Source organism: Blennius ocellaris (genome assembly GCF_963422515.1).
Source record: "Blennius ocellaris genome assembly, chromosome: 1".
NCBI classification, from domain to species: domain Eukaryota; kingdom Metazoa; phylum Chordata; class Actinopteri; order Blenniiformes; family Blenniidae; genus Blennius; species Blennius ocellaris.
The window spans coordinates 32226474-32241779 of record NC_137650.1 but is presented as its reverse complement, the minus strand read 5'-3'; the positions used below and the strand labels follow the sequence as shown (position 1 = coordinate 32241779).

The 15306-nt window shown below is 44.3% G+C and overlaps 1 protein-coding gene across 1 annotated transcript in view; it reads left to right on the top strand.

The window, feature by feature from the left end:
- Positions 1-14862, top strand: part of LOC308140074 (serine/threonine-protein kinase BRSK2-like) — a gene marked incomplete at its 3' end in the record, with an annotated part of 159408 nt that extends 144546 nt beyond the window's left edge. The window contains 8 exon segments of the mRNA XM_080509737.1: positions 3123-3330; positions 3816-3864; positions 5262-5385; positions 6771-6951; positions 9132-9224; positions 11636-11683; positions 14634-14669; positions 14672-14862. Of these exon segments, the coding sequence (XP_080365863.1) occupies positions 3123-3330; positions 3816-3864; positions 5262-5385; positions 6771-6951; positions 9132-9224; positions 11636-11683; positions 14634-14669; positions 14672-14862 (930 nt within the window).
- Between the last annotated feature and the right edge of the window lie 444 nt (positions 14863-15306).

Below are 15306 nucleotides of genomic sequence, written 5' to 3'. Positions count from 1 at the left end.
CCGAAATACTTGAAGCTCCGGATGAGATCCGGTGATCGATGTCCATACAGACCACATTGTCATGCAGCCGCGGATGAGCGGCGGAATCGATCCATCAGAGAGAAACATTTTGTTTGTTTTTTGTTTTTTGTTTTTTTTAAATCCTTGTAAACTGAAGAGACGAAGCAAACTGTGAGAATCAACCCTCAGCTCCCACGGAGACATGCATTTTTCTTTTTTACTAAGTTACCCTCAGCAAGGACGCCGCCCGTGTACCATCAAACGTCCTCGCAAAGACACACACAAGCACTTCTTTTTATATCATGAATGTCATTGTTTTATTCCTCAGTGCAGAACATTATAGTCTGCTTATCGGGCTGCAAACTGAGGAGGAGGCAGATTTTTGTCTTTCACTTTCACTTTATATACCAAGTGAAAGGGGGGGGGGGGGGGGAGTTTATGAACTCAGATAAATTTGCTGAAAATACATTTAAATGTTGTAAATCAGGCAAGGACATTTCAGCAACTTGGCAGCTCAAAGCGGGAAACAATAGGGAAAAATGCAAACGCGTACACAATTAAAACAGTGAATGAGAGGAAAGTGGAAATAAGAAATTGAATGCATAAACTGAGAATTAGAATAGGAACAAAAAGTATTTTTGCAGCTTTTTTTCCCCATAATCTTTAGTTCATAAAGCTGAAGTTCATTCAGAATAATGCGTATCCTCCTCCGCTACCTGATGTGCTGCAGTACAAGACTATCAAAAATAAGTACCTACTTTGTAACTGCAGTAAGCAATTAAGCACTTTTGCTCATTTTTTAAAACACTAACTCAAAACATTGTGCTCACACCTTACATTTATTTAACTTAAACACACAAGTGAGCAAACACAAGCTTTGCAACATCAATATTAAAGCCCCTCCAGGCATAAAAAAAACATCCTTTACAGTTGAAGCTTATTAAAACTCTTCAACGTGTTTGCTTTTTATAATAATCAAGTGTCAAACCAATTATACTCTTGATAGCTGTAATCACACCAGAAAGGAAAAGTCCTCACCTGGTTATTTAACGCCGACCTTTTTTGTGAGGGATTCCCTCGCGGGGCGCGATTACAAGTTTTGGGGGTGTAGAAAAAGTCACTGCTTCCGACGCGCCCGAGCTCCAAGTCTGCAGTTTGTTCAGCTGCCGCTTGTTCGGCGGCGGGTCTCCACCACTCGGATCGGCTCATCCATCCCACGGCATCACGCGTCGGCACGGGGGCATGCTCGCCGGCCGCCCTCCCGCTGAGGAGGGCCAAGCTAAAGCTGGTCGCTTTCAAGCTGGGTCACTTGCTGGTAATTAGGGATGCACCGATGTATCAGACAGCAATCCCAAATACTTCTTTTATCAACAATGTGAACAGAGTTTTACTCATTTTGACTGCTGTTTTTTTTTTTTTTTCTCACATTTGGCTTAATGTGATCAAGGTTTGTTTGTCAGATACGAAAATGTATTTTCCACATGTATTTAACCTCCTCAACAACATTTTTGTGGAGCTTCAGGCTAAAACTTGCTCCAGGTAAATAGGCAAGCCCCCCCCCCCCCCCCCCCCCCCCCCCACCACCACCCATACAGCATTTTTAACTCTTAAAAGATTAAAGAAAATTTGTATTATTCTCAGAACTGAAAGTTATATAAATGAGATCAAGCTGAACTACATTGTCGAATTAAACTCAGATACCACAAGTTTAACAGGCATGGCAGTTGCAGGCTGCATAAAGCAGAATTCTCTCGCATAAGAAGTTAATCTGCATCCAACCAAAATCTCAACCTAATGTTTATTTGTTTATTTGTATTTTTTAATCAGAGAAATGATTCAGAAGCTTTGTCCAAATATTGGATATCCAGGTGAAAAGGTTTGCAACCAGAGCTCATGCAGGAGCAATAGAAGGAAATACAAACTAGAAATGACACAATTTTAATGAAATTGGTTTAGTAATTTTGTATTTTTAATTTCTTTTTAAAGTTCATTGTTCTTGTAAAGTAACTTTAATTGGCGGATGCAGGCAAACTCCAGATGATTATTCCTGTTTGATCAAACTTAGTGAAATGATTTACTGACTTATGATGTGTCTTATTCCCCCAGTGAACTCTGCCAGGCCAGTTTCTCCAAATCATAACCTTGTTCCCTCTCTCACTTGTTAAATCCACTAAAACAGCAAAACTGAGCGTAAATGTTTATATTGCTTTGTTAATTAATGCACTCAAAGACATAAAACTGCACACAGTGATCCTCGACGGCGCCATTTTATGTTTCTGAGTTCAAAACGTTTTTGGAAGTATTGAGGGTGCGGATCTCAAAGGGAAATGGGCGCTGGTGTTTTACTTGAGAGTTGAGATCTCGGTGCATCCCTACTGTTAATGCGTCATGAATGCTCCACTGCAGCCTCCTGATTGGCTAATCACTGTGCTAATCGCATGTTCTGTTTTTCTTTCTTTCTTGCACTCTCACCACTCCCTGCCTGCTCCACTTCTCAACCCATCTGCCACGCTCCTGTTTTTGTTTGGTTCCCTGCTGTGTTCTTTTTTTTTTTTTTTTCCTTCCTTCCTTCTTTTAAATGGGAATGAACCTTCATTGGCCCGCGCTGTTCCTCCGGCTTTCTCATTGGCTGACGTCTGCTGTCACGCGTCACGGTGCATGACCGACCGCAGCCCAACCGGCGGTTCTTCATCCCGCCCCAGTCCCCAGACCTGTGTCAGTCCCCCAACTGCAGTCCCACCCACTCCCCCGAGGTCCGCCTCAACGGGGTGGGGCCCCGCGCGCCCAACTCCTACCAGCCAAAGATGGGGTCCCCCCTCATGCACCCCCGCACGCAGACCCTCCCCGCCAAGCCCAGAATGTCCGAGAAGCCCCTGCAGACCACCAGGTCCAACCCGCTCCCCAACACGGCCCAGAACCCCCCCGCCCCCAAATCCGAGCCCTCCACGCCCTGCCAGCCCTTGGCCCCCTGCGTCCCCAACAGTCCCCGGGTGAGGCGTCACCCCCCCCTCACCGTGCCCCCCAAACTCTCCATCCCCCTCTCCCCGGTGCCGCCTATGTCGCCCCTCCGCCGCCACCACCTGCACCCTGACCACAACGGCAAATGTGTCCCCATCACGCAGGTGACCCCCCACCCCTCCCCCAGAGGGAGCCCTCTCCCCACCCCCAAAGGCACCCCGGTGCACACGCCCAAGGACAGCCCGGCTGGCACGCCCAGCCCCACGCCGCCGCCCAGCCCCTCCATTGGCGGCATGCCCTGGAGGACGCGCCTCAACTCCATCAAGAACAGCTTCCTGGGCTCGCCACGCTTCCACCGCAGGAAAATGCAAGGTAGGGGGGGGAGGGGGGAGGGGCGGATTAGAATATGCTCCTCCTGAAAAATCCACCGGGTCACATTTTAATGATATTATCTCATTCTTATCTGGATGATAATCAATTCCACAGAACTTGTTTATGCATCACACTGATGTAGCTCCGGGGAGGAAGTGCAAATCATCTCCGAGCGCTTAATAACTCTGTTTAGCTCCAGTATCACGATGAACTGCAGCCTCTGGCCAAGTCATAAAGAAGATAACAACCTCATTACTAAAGGCGGAAAATTGACCGTTTTTTTTTTTTTTTTTCCCCTCCTCTTTTTAACTTCAGTTGAGGTAGTTTGCTCACGGCGGCTTCGCCGTGCCAAGAAATCCCTGCAGACAAAATGAAGTAAACCGTGATGAGGATGAATATTGTTGCTCTGCGAACAAATCAAGTCGGACTTGCGGATCTCTGCAACCGCAGATTATAAATCCTTTGGCCTCCGTTTGTGTCCACAGTTCCCACCCAGGAGGACATGTCCAGTCTCACCCCCGACTCCTCTCCAGAGTGAGTGACTCAGTAAATCTATGTTGTTGTTTTTTTTTTAAATGCTTATTTTAGAGCTGCTTTAGCTCAAAGATGGATTAAAGCAGTGATTTTTTTTACTTTTTTTTTGTGGATTTCAAATCAACAGGTTGACTTTTTACATTTTGAGAGAAGTACAACTGAGGATGCAGCTTTATTCATGTTGGGTTTATTAAGATGACATTGTCACAGATAGATTCACAAAGATTATTCAGTTAAATTCATGGATCTTCAGATTTTTGGAGGAAAATCTCCGATTACCGTTTGTGGTTCTCCTTCTTAATGGTATTCAGTTGAATATATTTTATTTAGTATTATCTGGTTTCATAGATAATTAAACCTGTGCGTCATCTACGTAGAAGGGAAAGTTACTGCTCTGCTTCTCACTACAGTTTTTTTCTGCAGGAACCATCATTCCTCTCTCAACAGATAAATAAATAAATGGGGGGAAGGGCAATAAAAATTGCCTAATCGGTTAGAGAAGTAGACTTGGGATTGTCAGTTTGCAGGTTTAAATCTCACAACCGACCTGCTCCCTGGGCATTGCACTGTAGCTGCTCATTGCTCCCTGTCGACGAATTAACTGTAGAGAACAGCTTTTGCCGTATATTCGATGTACGTGTGACAAATAAAGCATTGTTCTTCATGTAAGGTGTGAAAAGTATGGGTCCTAATACAGAACCCTGGGGAGCTCCAGGAACAATGCCAGTATGGGTCCAGGAAATTTTTTTCATCGATATCAAGAGAGTGGAATGTGTCTAATAAAGATATATACCAGTTTACTGTTCAGAAGTAGTAGTAAATGTGGTCGGTGGTGTAAAACGCTGGACTGAGATCAAACAGGAAGAAGTCAGAGAAGATTCCCTTCTCTGAGCTTCTGAACGTTTCCCAGAGCTGTCACTTTGAGGATTTTCAATCAGCAATTACAAAACATTTCTTGGTAAACGGTAGCACAACTCACTTAGGATGTAATTTCCAATGACTTCACAAACAAAGGGAAGATTGCATCTCAGTGTTTAGTTGGCTCGAGTTTTGGCTTTTTAAGAAGAGTAATAACCAGCAACCTTGAAAGCCTCCAGATTGAAGAATTTAAGTAAAGATGAATTAAGCTGACCCAGTATTGACTTGTTTTTCAAATGGAGGAGTGGATCTAATATGATGGTGATGGTTTGAATGAAAGCTAATTCAGCTCTGAAAGAAAGTCCAGATATCACCGGAGTGGATTTGTTTAATACATGATAACTCAGGGGGGGAATAGCCACGAGTAGCTGGTTATTACATGTCAAAGCCTCATTTCCTAACATTGATTTTATCTCCATTACAAGCAATATATACACATTCTTCACAAACCAGACTTACGACTCCCTCCCCCTCCGCAGGCTGGCTAAGAAGTCGTGGTTCGGAAACTTTATAAACCTGGAGAAAGAGGAGCAGATTTTCATCGTGATCCGAGACAAGCCTCTGAGCTCCATTAAGGCCGACATCGTCCACGCCTTTCTCTCTGTAAGTCTCCGCCTTCGCCTGCTTCAAAATGCAAACGTTATTCATCCCATCGCACCTCACCCGCGCCGCCGAATGGCATTGCAATGAGCTTTAGATGAATTGTTGCAAGTTTAATGAGACATTAAAGTAATAAATGAGTGGCTGCGGAGTGTTTCCCCGAGGTGTTCCTTCAGGCTTGGCGGTGCGGTTTGAGGAGCGGCTGCGAGACGGCTCCTTTTGCAGGTTTTCATCTTTAATTGGAGAAACTCAAAACTGATAAGCTGACAGAGCACTTCCGCGTTACCGTCGACCTCAATCTGCCTTTTCTCGCACATCTGAACGCCATGAAATTCTCCAATGTGTATTGTCTCAAGTTCAAAGGAAAAGCTATTAAAAAAAAAAAAGTGAACGTCTTCATCATTATTTTTGCATGAAGCACATTTCCAACCGTTTTCTAATATTTCTTGCAGCACCAAAAAAGAATACATGAAGATTTGTAAGTAAAACGGACTTAAGCGAAAGTATTTAGGCTAAAATGTTAGAATTACAATGTTTAGTCCACCCACATCTCTGATAAGTTAAGAAACTCTGTAAATCTCAGTCTTTTCGGTTCATCATCATTTTGAAACAATCCATTAAGAAGAGAGGAATTTATTGAGGAACTTGAATGAGCCAGGATTAATAGAGTATGATTAGACGTTGCCACCTCTGGAAACCGTGCCGGTGTTTTCTCAGAGTAAATTGAATCAGGCTAATGTCTTGGTCACGCGAGGTCACATGGGGTTCAGAGAGAGACGCTTATCATGGAACATTAACTTTTTGAAACTGAATGTGAGATGTTTCATGCTGTCAATCGATAAAAACAAACAAAACAAAAAAATAATTAATTGCACAATTTTCTATAATTAATTGCGATTGATCAAATTTTTTTTCTTGTAATGGATATTTATGCAGGGACAATCATAGAATTAATGTCAACTCAGTGCAAAATTAAAAAAAAAATGGAAGCAAGCAAAGCTTGTTAAAATACTTTTTAACAAGTTACACGTGTGAAATCGATTAATTAATTTAAGGTCTTCTTTTTGACAGCAGTAGAGATTATACGTAACAGAGACGAACAAACAATGTTGAAACCGTGGTGTAAATAGTGTCTTTAAAGGAGTGCGACTGTTCCTTGAGCGGAGTTCGCTCTTCCGTGTTTGTCGAGTGGCTGTTGACTCTCCAATACATCGTTTATTGCAGTTGTTTGTGTTGTGTGGCACATAAACACCAGGCCACCTCTCTCAGAGCGAGGTCTGCGGTTCTCCACCTCCAGCTGACCTGATTCAATGACTCACGATGGGCGACTCCACCCCCCCCCCCACCCCCCTCCGTCTTCTCCTCCTCCTCCCCTCTTTCACCCTCAGATTCCCAGTCTGAGCCACAGCGTCATCTCTCAGACGAGTTTCCGGGCCGAGTACAAGTCCACCGCCGGCCCCACGGTTTTCCAGAAGCCGGTCAAGTTCCAGGTGGACATCACCTACACCGAGAGCACCAGCGCCACCAAGGAGAACGGCATCTACTCCGTCACCTTCACCCTGCTGTCAGGTGACCAGCAAGCGGAGCTCGCGCACCACCAGCGTTGTGCCAGTTGTCGATAATGAGTACTTGATTATTTCAGCGGTTTACCGCAGCCAAAACAACACAATGAAATTTGTATCTGTGCTAAAGAAGGTAAATATTTTCACTCTCTCCGCAGCAGTAATGAATACAAAAGAGGTTATTCTACACCAAGAAGCCCCAGTTGATGATAGATTACCGTAATTGCGGTTGATTAAATGTTCCCAGCGTTTCCCTGACGGACCTGCAGGTTCGCTGGTTTCCAGCTGTGAATTTGGGAGCATTTTAAAGGTCACGTAATAAATCTACAAAGCTCAACAATAGGAGAAGAAAATATTCATTTCATTGCAATTTAACTTAATTATTTTTGTTCGTCTGAAGGGAATATGCCTGAGCTTTAAAACATCTGAAACGGCACAAATAACCACGATCGGCTGGTTTTAACAATGATTAAAACATGTTTAATCATTTTGAATGTAATTAAGAAAAATGTCTCGATAAATGTCTTTATTTCAAAAATCTGACATTTTCACCCCTAAGATAGTGAATTGATTAGCTCCTTTACAAAGCGTCTCATTCGTTCCACTTGTGTTCAAGCATTTGGTGACAGAGTTGACGTAACGGTTCAAAATAACACGATGAATAAAATAAAACGAGGGGCGTTTTCTCCGCGAGCCGACAGAGTTCATGTGGGGTTTGGCGAGTTTCTGTGTTACGTGTGCCAATGAAACATTTATCAAGTGGCCATGTTCAGGAGCCTCAACATCTCAAGGTCGCTGCTCACCGCCGGTTTTCCACACGGTGGATGTTGCAGCTTTGTTCATGCATGTTTTATATAAATGTTGTTTTCTTTTTCTTAAATCTCTCAGCTGCTGTTTTTAAAAAAAAAAGTTTTTAAATATAGTCCTCCGACCTCACAAATCTTCGCAAATGTGCAAAGAATACAAAGTCAACTTGACTCAGAGACAAAATGAAACACTTAAATGAACCAAACTTGTCTTTACTTTAAATTTAAACTCTTGTTTTTGGCACTATTTTTGTAGATATCATTTGCACCGTTTACGACTTATACTGTATTTCTTGATTCCTACTCAGTTGGTATCTGAGTTACTGAGGATACTTTAACCCTTGGATGCACAACCTACCAGAACCTACACTCTTCCACACGTGGGGTCAAAAATGACCCCAATTCAACATCAATGCGTTTTGGCAATATACTGGGTTGTTATTCTTCAAAATCTTCAAAACAAAGAGTTGCAATATTTTCATATTCTAGGTATTCCTCAGAAAACATGTTTGTGACATGAGGCCATTTGTATTTTTATTTATTTTTTCATTAATTTTAAGAAATTTCAGTTTTTGTATCATGACCCCACTTTTAAACAAGCAGTGCCTATGGAATCTTCTGTGAAACTTAATTCTTAGCAACTCTGAATGTCTCACTTACACACCTGATGTCATCTCACACATCTGATGCAACTTTGACTGTCAATACTGTCCCACTTAAACCTCTGATGTCAGCAGTCTCACCACCCTGGAGGTCATTTTTACCCAGTAACGCACGTGTAAGTGGGACAGTATTGACAGTCAAAGTTGCATTAGATGTGAGCGATGACATCACATGTGTAAGTGGGACTGTCAGAGTTGCTAGGAATTAAGGTTTCATAGAAGATTCCATCGGAACTGCTTGGGGCAATTTTTACAACTTGTAAAAATGTTAAAAACTGAGACCGAAAACCAGGTTGAACCCTGACGACATCGATTTCGAATCCATCCTAAAATAATATTGAACAATAATCAACAAGGAGCCTGAACCCTGTCGAAAAACTAGGTCTGCATTAAAATAGCTGACTGGATCCAGGTTCAAACCTTCCCCACGACGGTTAATAAATCCAATAGGGGGCAGAATAAATGACAGTGTCACTGTTTCCTCTGGTAAGTTTTACCGTCCACGTTTAAGAAACATTTACTGGTAGAATATTCTGCTATAAAGCAGGCGACGGGTTGTGTCGACGATTCCATTCTTCATCGGTGCTTTCACACTGTACTTCGGCCTCTCTGTGTGTTTTGCTGCAGCAGACGGGCGTCTGTTTGGCCTCATTAGTTAATTAGATGCGTGTTGACGGTGAGCGCGCGTCACTACAAGGCGGCTCTGCTCTGCCCTGCAGGTCCGAGCCGGCGTTTCAAACGTGTGGTGGAGACCATCCAAGCTCAGCTGCTCAGCTCCAACGACCAGCCCGGCATCCAGCCGCAGATATCCGGTAAGTGGAGTCCACCCTCGCCACTCGTCCCCGACTACCCCCCCCCCCTCCCCCCCCCCCCCGCCCCAGCCCTCCTCCTCCTCCTCCTCCTCCTCCTCCTCTTCTTCCTCCACGTCCTCACAGCCTCCCCCCTCCCTCCTTACCCAGCCACTCCTGCGGCCCACCTCGGCTCGGACCCGCTCAGCTAAGCTCGGCTCGGCTCGGCACACTGCTTTTAGCACACGGCATCCCCGCGTGCATGCCCCTGCCACATACCATGGCGTGCACACCGACACACACACATACACACACACACACACACACACACACACAGTAGCAATATTCAATGAGCTCTAAATGTGCATTTGCTGGGCTGATTATAGCCACTCAGGAGCCGCACATCAAACTGTAATTTATCCTCCGCATAGAGCAGCAGCAGCTCGGCCGACTCAGCAGAAACAGGCACACTCACAGGCTAACGCTCAGCCAGGCTAATGGGTGTTTACACAACTTTACACGTGTACAACAGCATTTTGCAGCGTTTATGGCGGAGGGGATGGTGTCGGGTCGCCACAAAACGCACCACACAATCCCCCCCCCCTGCAGTCTTCTTTGGACTTGATTGGAGATTCTCTTTTTTCGGGGGCTGCCTATAAGCACACGGATGAATTTGGGGTGGCGGAAAAAAAGAAATATGGAAGAATAGAAAGAGTGACTGTGTGTTCTCTGGCTGTCCTTGTTAGTTTGGTTCTGTTACTGTGACGCCGTCTCACATCTGTGGTTATTTACTTGATAATGGTCCCCTCTGGTGGTGGAGCAGAGTAACTGCAAGACACATCCTCACACGCTGCACACGCCTGCATGGAGTCTCTCAGCAGATAGTTTGGAGGGTTTGTTTGGGTTTTTTTCTGATCTATGACTTTTGTCAAATCCAAACTATCTCTGAAGTGGACCCAGGAGCACCGGTGTGTCCACTCACTGCCACAGATGGGAACTGTTATCAGGCTCTGTATGCACCACCACCACCTCCACCACCACCTCCACCACTGTGTAGATGTGCCAATAACCCACATCTCTGTCTATCTGATCTCTCTATCCGCTCTGGCCTGCCTCTCCATGCCACCCTGCTTCTCGTCATCCACAGCTTCACTCTATTGCCGTTTTGGATGGACTGAATATCACCAGCATGCTCCATCAGACATAAGAGAACCACACACACGCACGCACACACGCACACGCACACCATCGAATGTAGCATGCTTTATCCCTTTGACATGAAGATGTGAGTTAACTGTGTATTTGACGGTGTTTCTCTGCAGTTAGAAACAGAAACTCTGCATGTGTTGAATGAAATGTGCGAAACACCCAGCGTCTCTGCGGACACGTCGACCCGACGGCCCTGTGTGTGTGCGTGTGTGTGTGTGCGTGTGTGTGCGTGTGTGTGTGTGCGCGTGTGCGTGTGCGTGTGCGTGTGTGTGTGCACAGGAACTGATGAATCTGAAAGAAAAATATCTGCCGCTGTGAATGTTCAATCATTTTCTGACGGCCTTAATTCTGACAAATGATCGGAGCATAAAATGACTTTGTTTATCAAAACAAACATTTTTATGATTAGGTTTTCATAAAATGAATTATCCAAATATATTCTTGAATTGTAGCAAATTATTATAAATGATTCTCTGAAATGTATTACGTCGAATAATGGTTGATGTATTTTGCTTATAACACACAGGGTTTAAAAGTTATCCCCTACATCTGAATGAAACGTGATTCTTAATTGATTGTTTTTTGGGTTTTTTTGGAAGTGCTATTTAGCTTAGAAACGAGACAAATAGAGCTTTTGCTCCCAAAAATAAATGATGTGCTTTCTTCAAGTCACAGCTGAATAAAACACAAATGCCCTGACGCTGAAGTATAAACCTGAAATTATAGTTATAGTGCAAAACTGCTGATTAATCTGTATTTTTTCTGACGAAATTCAATTGGAATAAAAACTTCTGTTGAGTTGGGAAACATCAAAATGAACGGTATCGAGCCATGTATTGGATTTCTGGTCCACAAAGAATACATTTTTCCCCATTTAGCCTTTTACATTTTTATGCACTGAATCAGCGGATGTTTGTTTTCCCGCCGCTTCGCCTGTTTTGAGGAATAAAACCTCCGAGCACCTCAGCAGCAGTTTGAACATTAAAGCAACTAATTACCATCCAAGATGTGAATAACTTTGCTGCCGGGCAGAAGAACCAGCAACAGTCAACAGCATCCGGTTAAGTCCACTTATCTTGGACTGCTTGTGAGAACAAACAGAAAGTGTGAGCTGAACATTCACGTGCGCCGGGGGGGGGGGGGGGGGGGGGGGGAGACTGTGATGTATTTGAAGCGCCGGGGCCTCGGGGCGGCTCGGTGTTTCTGACACTGTCCTCTGCTCTCAGATGGCTCTCAGCGCTCGGCCTCTTTGCCCAGTAAATCCTCCAAGCGTGGTAAGACACAGAGCCACCGGGAGCTCCCGGCACCGAGCAATAATCCAAATGAAAACCAAAAAAACACCCTAACTCCGGCTTCTAACACACACCGGCGGCTTTCCGGAGGCTTTTTTTTCTTTTTTTTCCCACCACCAGCACACCCCGACCGCACTAACACCAGAGAGTGTGTGTGTGTGTGTGTGTGTGCTGAAGCTAACTGAGTCGGTTCATCTTAACAAGTCATTTAAAGAAGAGGTGAAACCTCACCCCACACATCTGGCCCGGCTTCTTGATATCAATATTTATTCAATTTGGCTCTTGTGTGTTCTGGTTCAGGTTTCCTCCCACAGTCAGAATCATTATTTCTTAAGCATTTCAAATGAAAACCAGACAAAACAAGTAAACATGAGCTTTTCCTTGATTTTCCCTCCATTTGAATATTGGCTCATAGGAGCTGCATTCAGAATCTGCTGTGTCTGTGTGAGCTGGACTGGCTCCGCCCGCACACGCCCATCTATGGGAAGAGGAAGGAAGTACTTCCTCTCGTGGCGCCATGTGCCAGAGCAGAGCTGTCTAATGGTGGGAGGAGTCAAAGGGAAGGGGCCTACCTTGACTGGGATTGGCTAAACCCCCCGATGACACTATATAGGGTTTGATTTCTGATTGGCTGGTTGGAGCAACACACTTTTTTAAAACCTGAAACAAGCCAGGGAGTAGAGAGGACACACTTTCTTCACTTCTGTGGCATCATTGCAGGTATGAGGAGGATTATTACTGTTGGAAAACCATTAGAAAGTCCGTTTTTCATAATATGAGCCCTTTAAGAAAATATTAACATGTGTGTGGATTTATTGCCAGAAAAGAGTAGAAGTGTGTTTATTTGTGAGTTCGTTGAAAGACGACAGCAGATTTCCAAGGATGAGGGAAAAGATCTGCACCGACTGTTTGCCTGTTTGGTGGATTTAATTTTTTGGCTACTTAAAGCCCATTAAGGGGACAGTGCAGCCGGGGCCCTCAGCAACTGGGTCTCACTGTTTCTTGGTTGAGAGACCGGGGGGGAGGCTGGCGCTAAAAATAAACTTAAAATAATCCAATTTAACCTGCAGTTCTTCTCAAAGGCTCAGTGAGCAGATCTATACAGAACGGCAGATCACCTAACTGGGTTTTTTAAGGTACCTGAGTTAGTTCCATATATTTATGTAGATAAAAAGAAATGAAATTATAGCAACATTTCATTGTGTTTTAAGTAATAAGAAACATTTAAAAGCAAATTACCCACTCCTCACCATGCCGGGACTCTGAGGTCTGTGCACCTGACCATAAACAAAATGACTAAAAGAAGGAAATCGTTTCTCTACTTTTCAAGCTAAAATATTTTATAAATACAGTTTTGGTAAATCTAAGAAAAGACTCATTTTTTTCCACATCTGAGATTCTAAAAATCAGACTTTTAGTCATTTTATCTCAACCTTCATTTAACCAGCGGTGGACTCGGAGTCTGGTGGCTAAAATGACTTGATAGGGTGGGTGTGTTTTCTCACTGTGTGTGTGTGTGTGTGGGTGTGTGTGTGTGCGAGTGCGTGTGCGTGTGCGTTTGTATGGCTCCTAACTTTTTTTGCATGACATCGCTTGAGTTTTCCCACTTCCTCTGAAGCTTTCCATATTTGAACTCACTGAAAGGGAAATAAATAAAAAAAAAAAAACCAAGTAAATAAATAAAAGCAGATTAAATGCAGAAGTGGTAACAGAGGGATGACGGTAAGTTATTCCTTCACAGTTACTGATCAACACCGAGTTTAAACCACCGCAGGACGCACTGGTTGAAGACTAACCCCTGCAACGACAAGTGACTGTGTGTTAATGTGTGCACTGTGCTGTATTGTTGCATGTTTAATCATTCTTGACTGTTTGAAAAGCACTGACAAAGCCAAGCCCTGTACTAGCAGATGGATGTTGTTGTGATGGATGTTGGTACGATGGCGCGTTTTAACCAGAGCGTCGGAAGACTTTTTTTTGAGCTGTTCGGTGAACAGCAGGTTGTAATGTGAAGTGAGTAACGAGAGGAAAAAACCGAGAGCTTCACCAGGATCTCAGGAAACAGGACAAAGACTCTAATAAGGTTTGTTTAGTATTTCAGAGGAAATTTCCTTTCTTGGACAAGAGGCGAAGACAAAAAAAAAACAAAAACATGAGCCTTTTATAGAATATAGAAAAAGAACAGAACAAGAAAATGAAAGAAGATAAGAGGTTAGGGCAAGGGAAAAGAAATAAAGACAGAATCCAGGACAAGGTCAGTTTCAGAGCAAAGATACAAACCTGTCATGGGATACACGTAAATAAAGAACGTAACATAATACAAATAAAGAATAGAAAAAATTGACAGAAAAAAGGAAGTTAGAAAGATTTCTTTCTGAAATCTAAGCAATTTTTTTTTTAGGATTCATTCATTTTTTTTTTGTCTTTGAAGTCTTTGAAGTTTCTGACAGTAAAACCTTCCTTGAATCAGATTAAAGACGAAATGATGTTTTTCACTGATGCATCTCATATTGATTTGATAAATCTTTGTATCCTGAAGGATCCTGTGAAGGAAAACGATTCATGTTGGAAAATGTTGAGATAAATATCCCTTTTTTTTTTTTCTTTTAAGAGATTTTTCTTTCCTGTAGTATTAACTAATAATTAATTAATTGATACTTGCACAGTGTCTTCCTGCGCTCCGGTTGACTCGCCATCTGGCTGGAGAAACTGAGACTCTGAGGAACTTTAAGAAAATCCCCATCGAGCTCCACGTCCTGAATCCCCCTGAATTCAACCCCCCTTCCTCCTCAAGAGTCTCCATTTCTCCAGCTCTGCTCCTCCTCCTCATCCCTCCATCTCCTCCTCACGTTAACCCCATTGCTCATCTGTTGTTTGTTCTCTCTCTCTCCTCTCTCTCTCTTCTCTGTTTCTTTTCTTCCCGTCTGTGTAGGCAGCCCGTTGAGTAACTTCTTTGACGTAATTAAACAGCTTTTTCAGACGAGAAGAACCTCCAAGCGTCCCACTCCCCCAGCGCCGCCCCCGCCACGCCTAGCTCCCCCACCAAGCATGCCCCCGGCAGCAAGCCGGCCAGCCAGCCCCCGCCCAGTGACTCTAAATGCCCCCCCGGCAAAGACAAAACAAAGACGGCGGCCGGCAACAGGACGCAGGAACAACCTTAAGGAGCGCTAGCTGTGCATGAGTAGCCGCGGGCCGCGATCGGGTTCTTACCGCGGAGAGGAGAGCTGCTAAACTTTGCCCTTTAGCTCGGAGCGAGAAAACCACGAAACAAAATCGACTTTTTTGCCTATAAATTTTGTACTGTGTCATGGGAATGGCTCTTTCAGTTCAAAAGTCCGTCAGTATTTTACAATAAGTAGCCAATGTAGCTTGGTCGTCCCTCCCTTGTGTCCCTCACTGTGCCCCCCCCCCCCCCCCCCCCCCACCCCCAACCCCACCCCCGCTACCCCTGGGGGGTCTTTCGGTGGGTGTGTGTCCTCATCACATGTGTGACGGCTTCACTTGTCTCTGCCACCAGGGATCATCCATAATAGCTATTAACCTCGGCGGCCCCTCAGAGACCAGCCGCCGCCGCCGCCGCCGCAGCCAGCACAGTCTGAAGACGA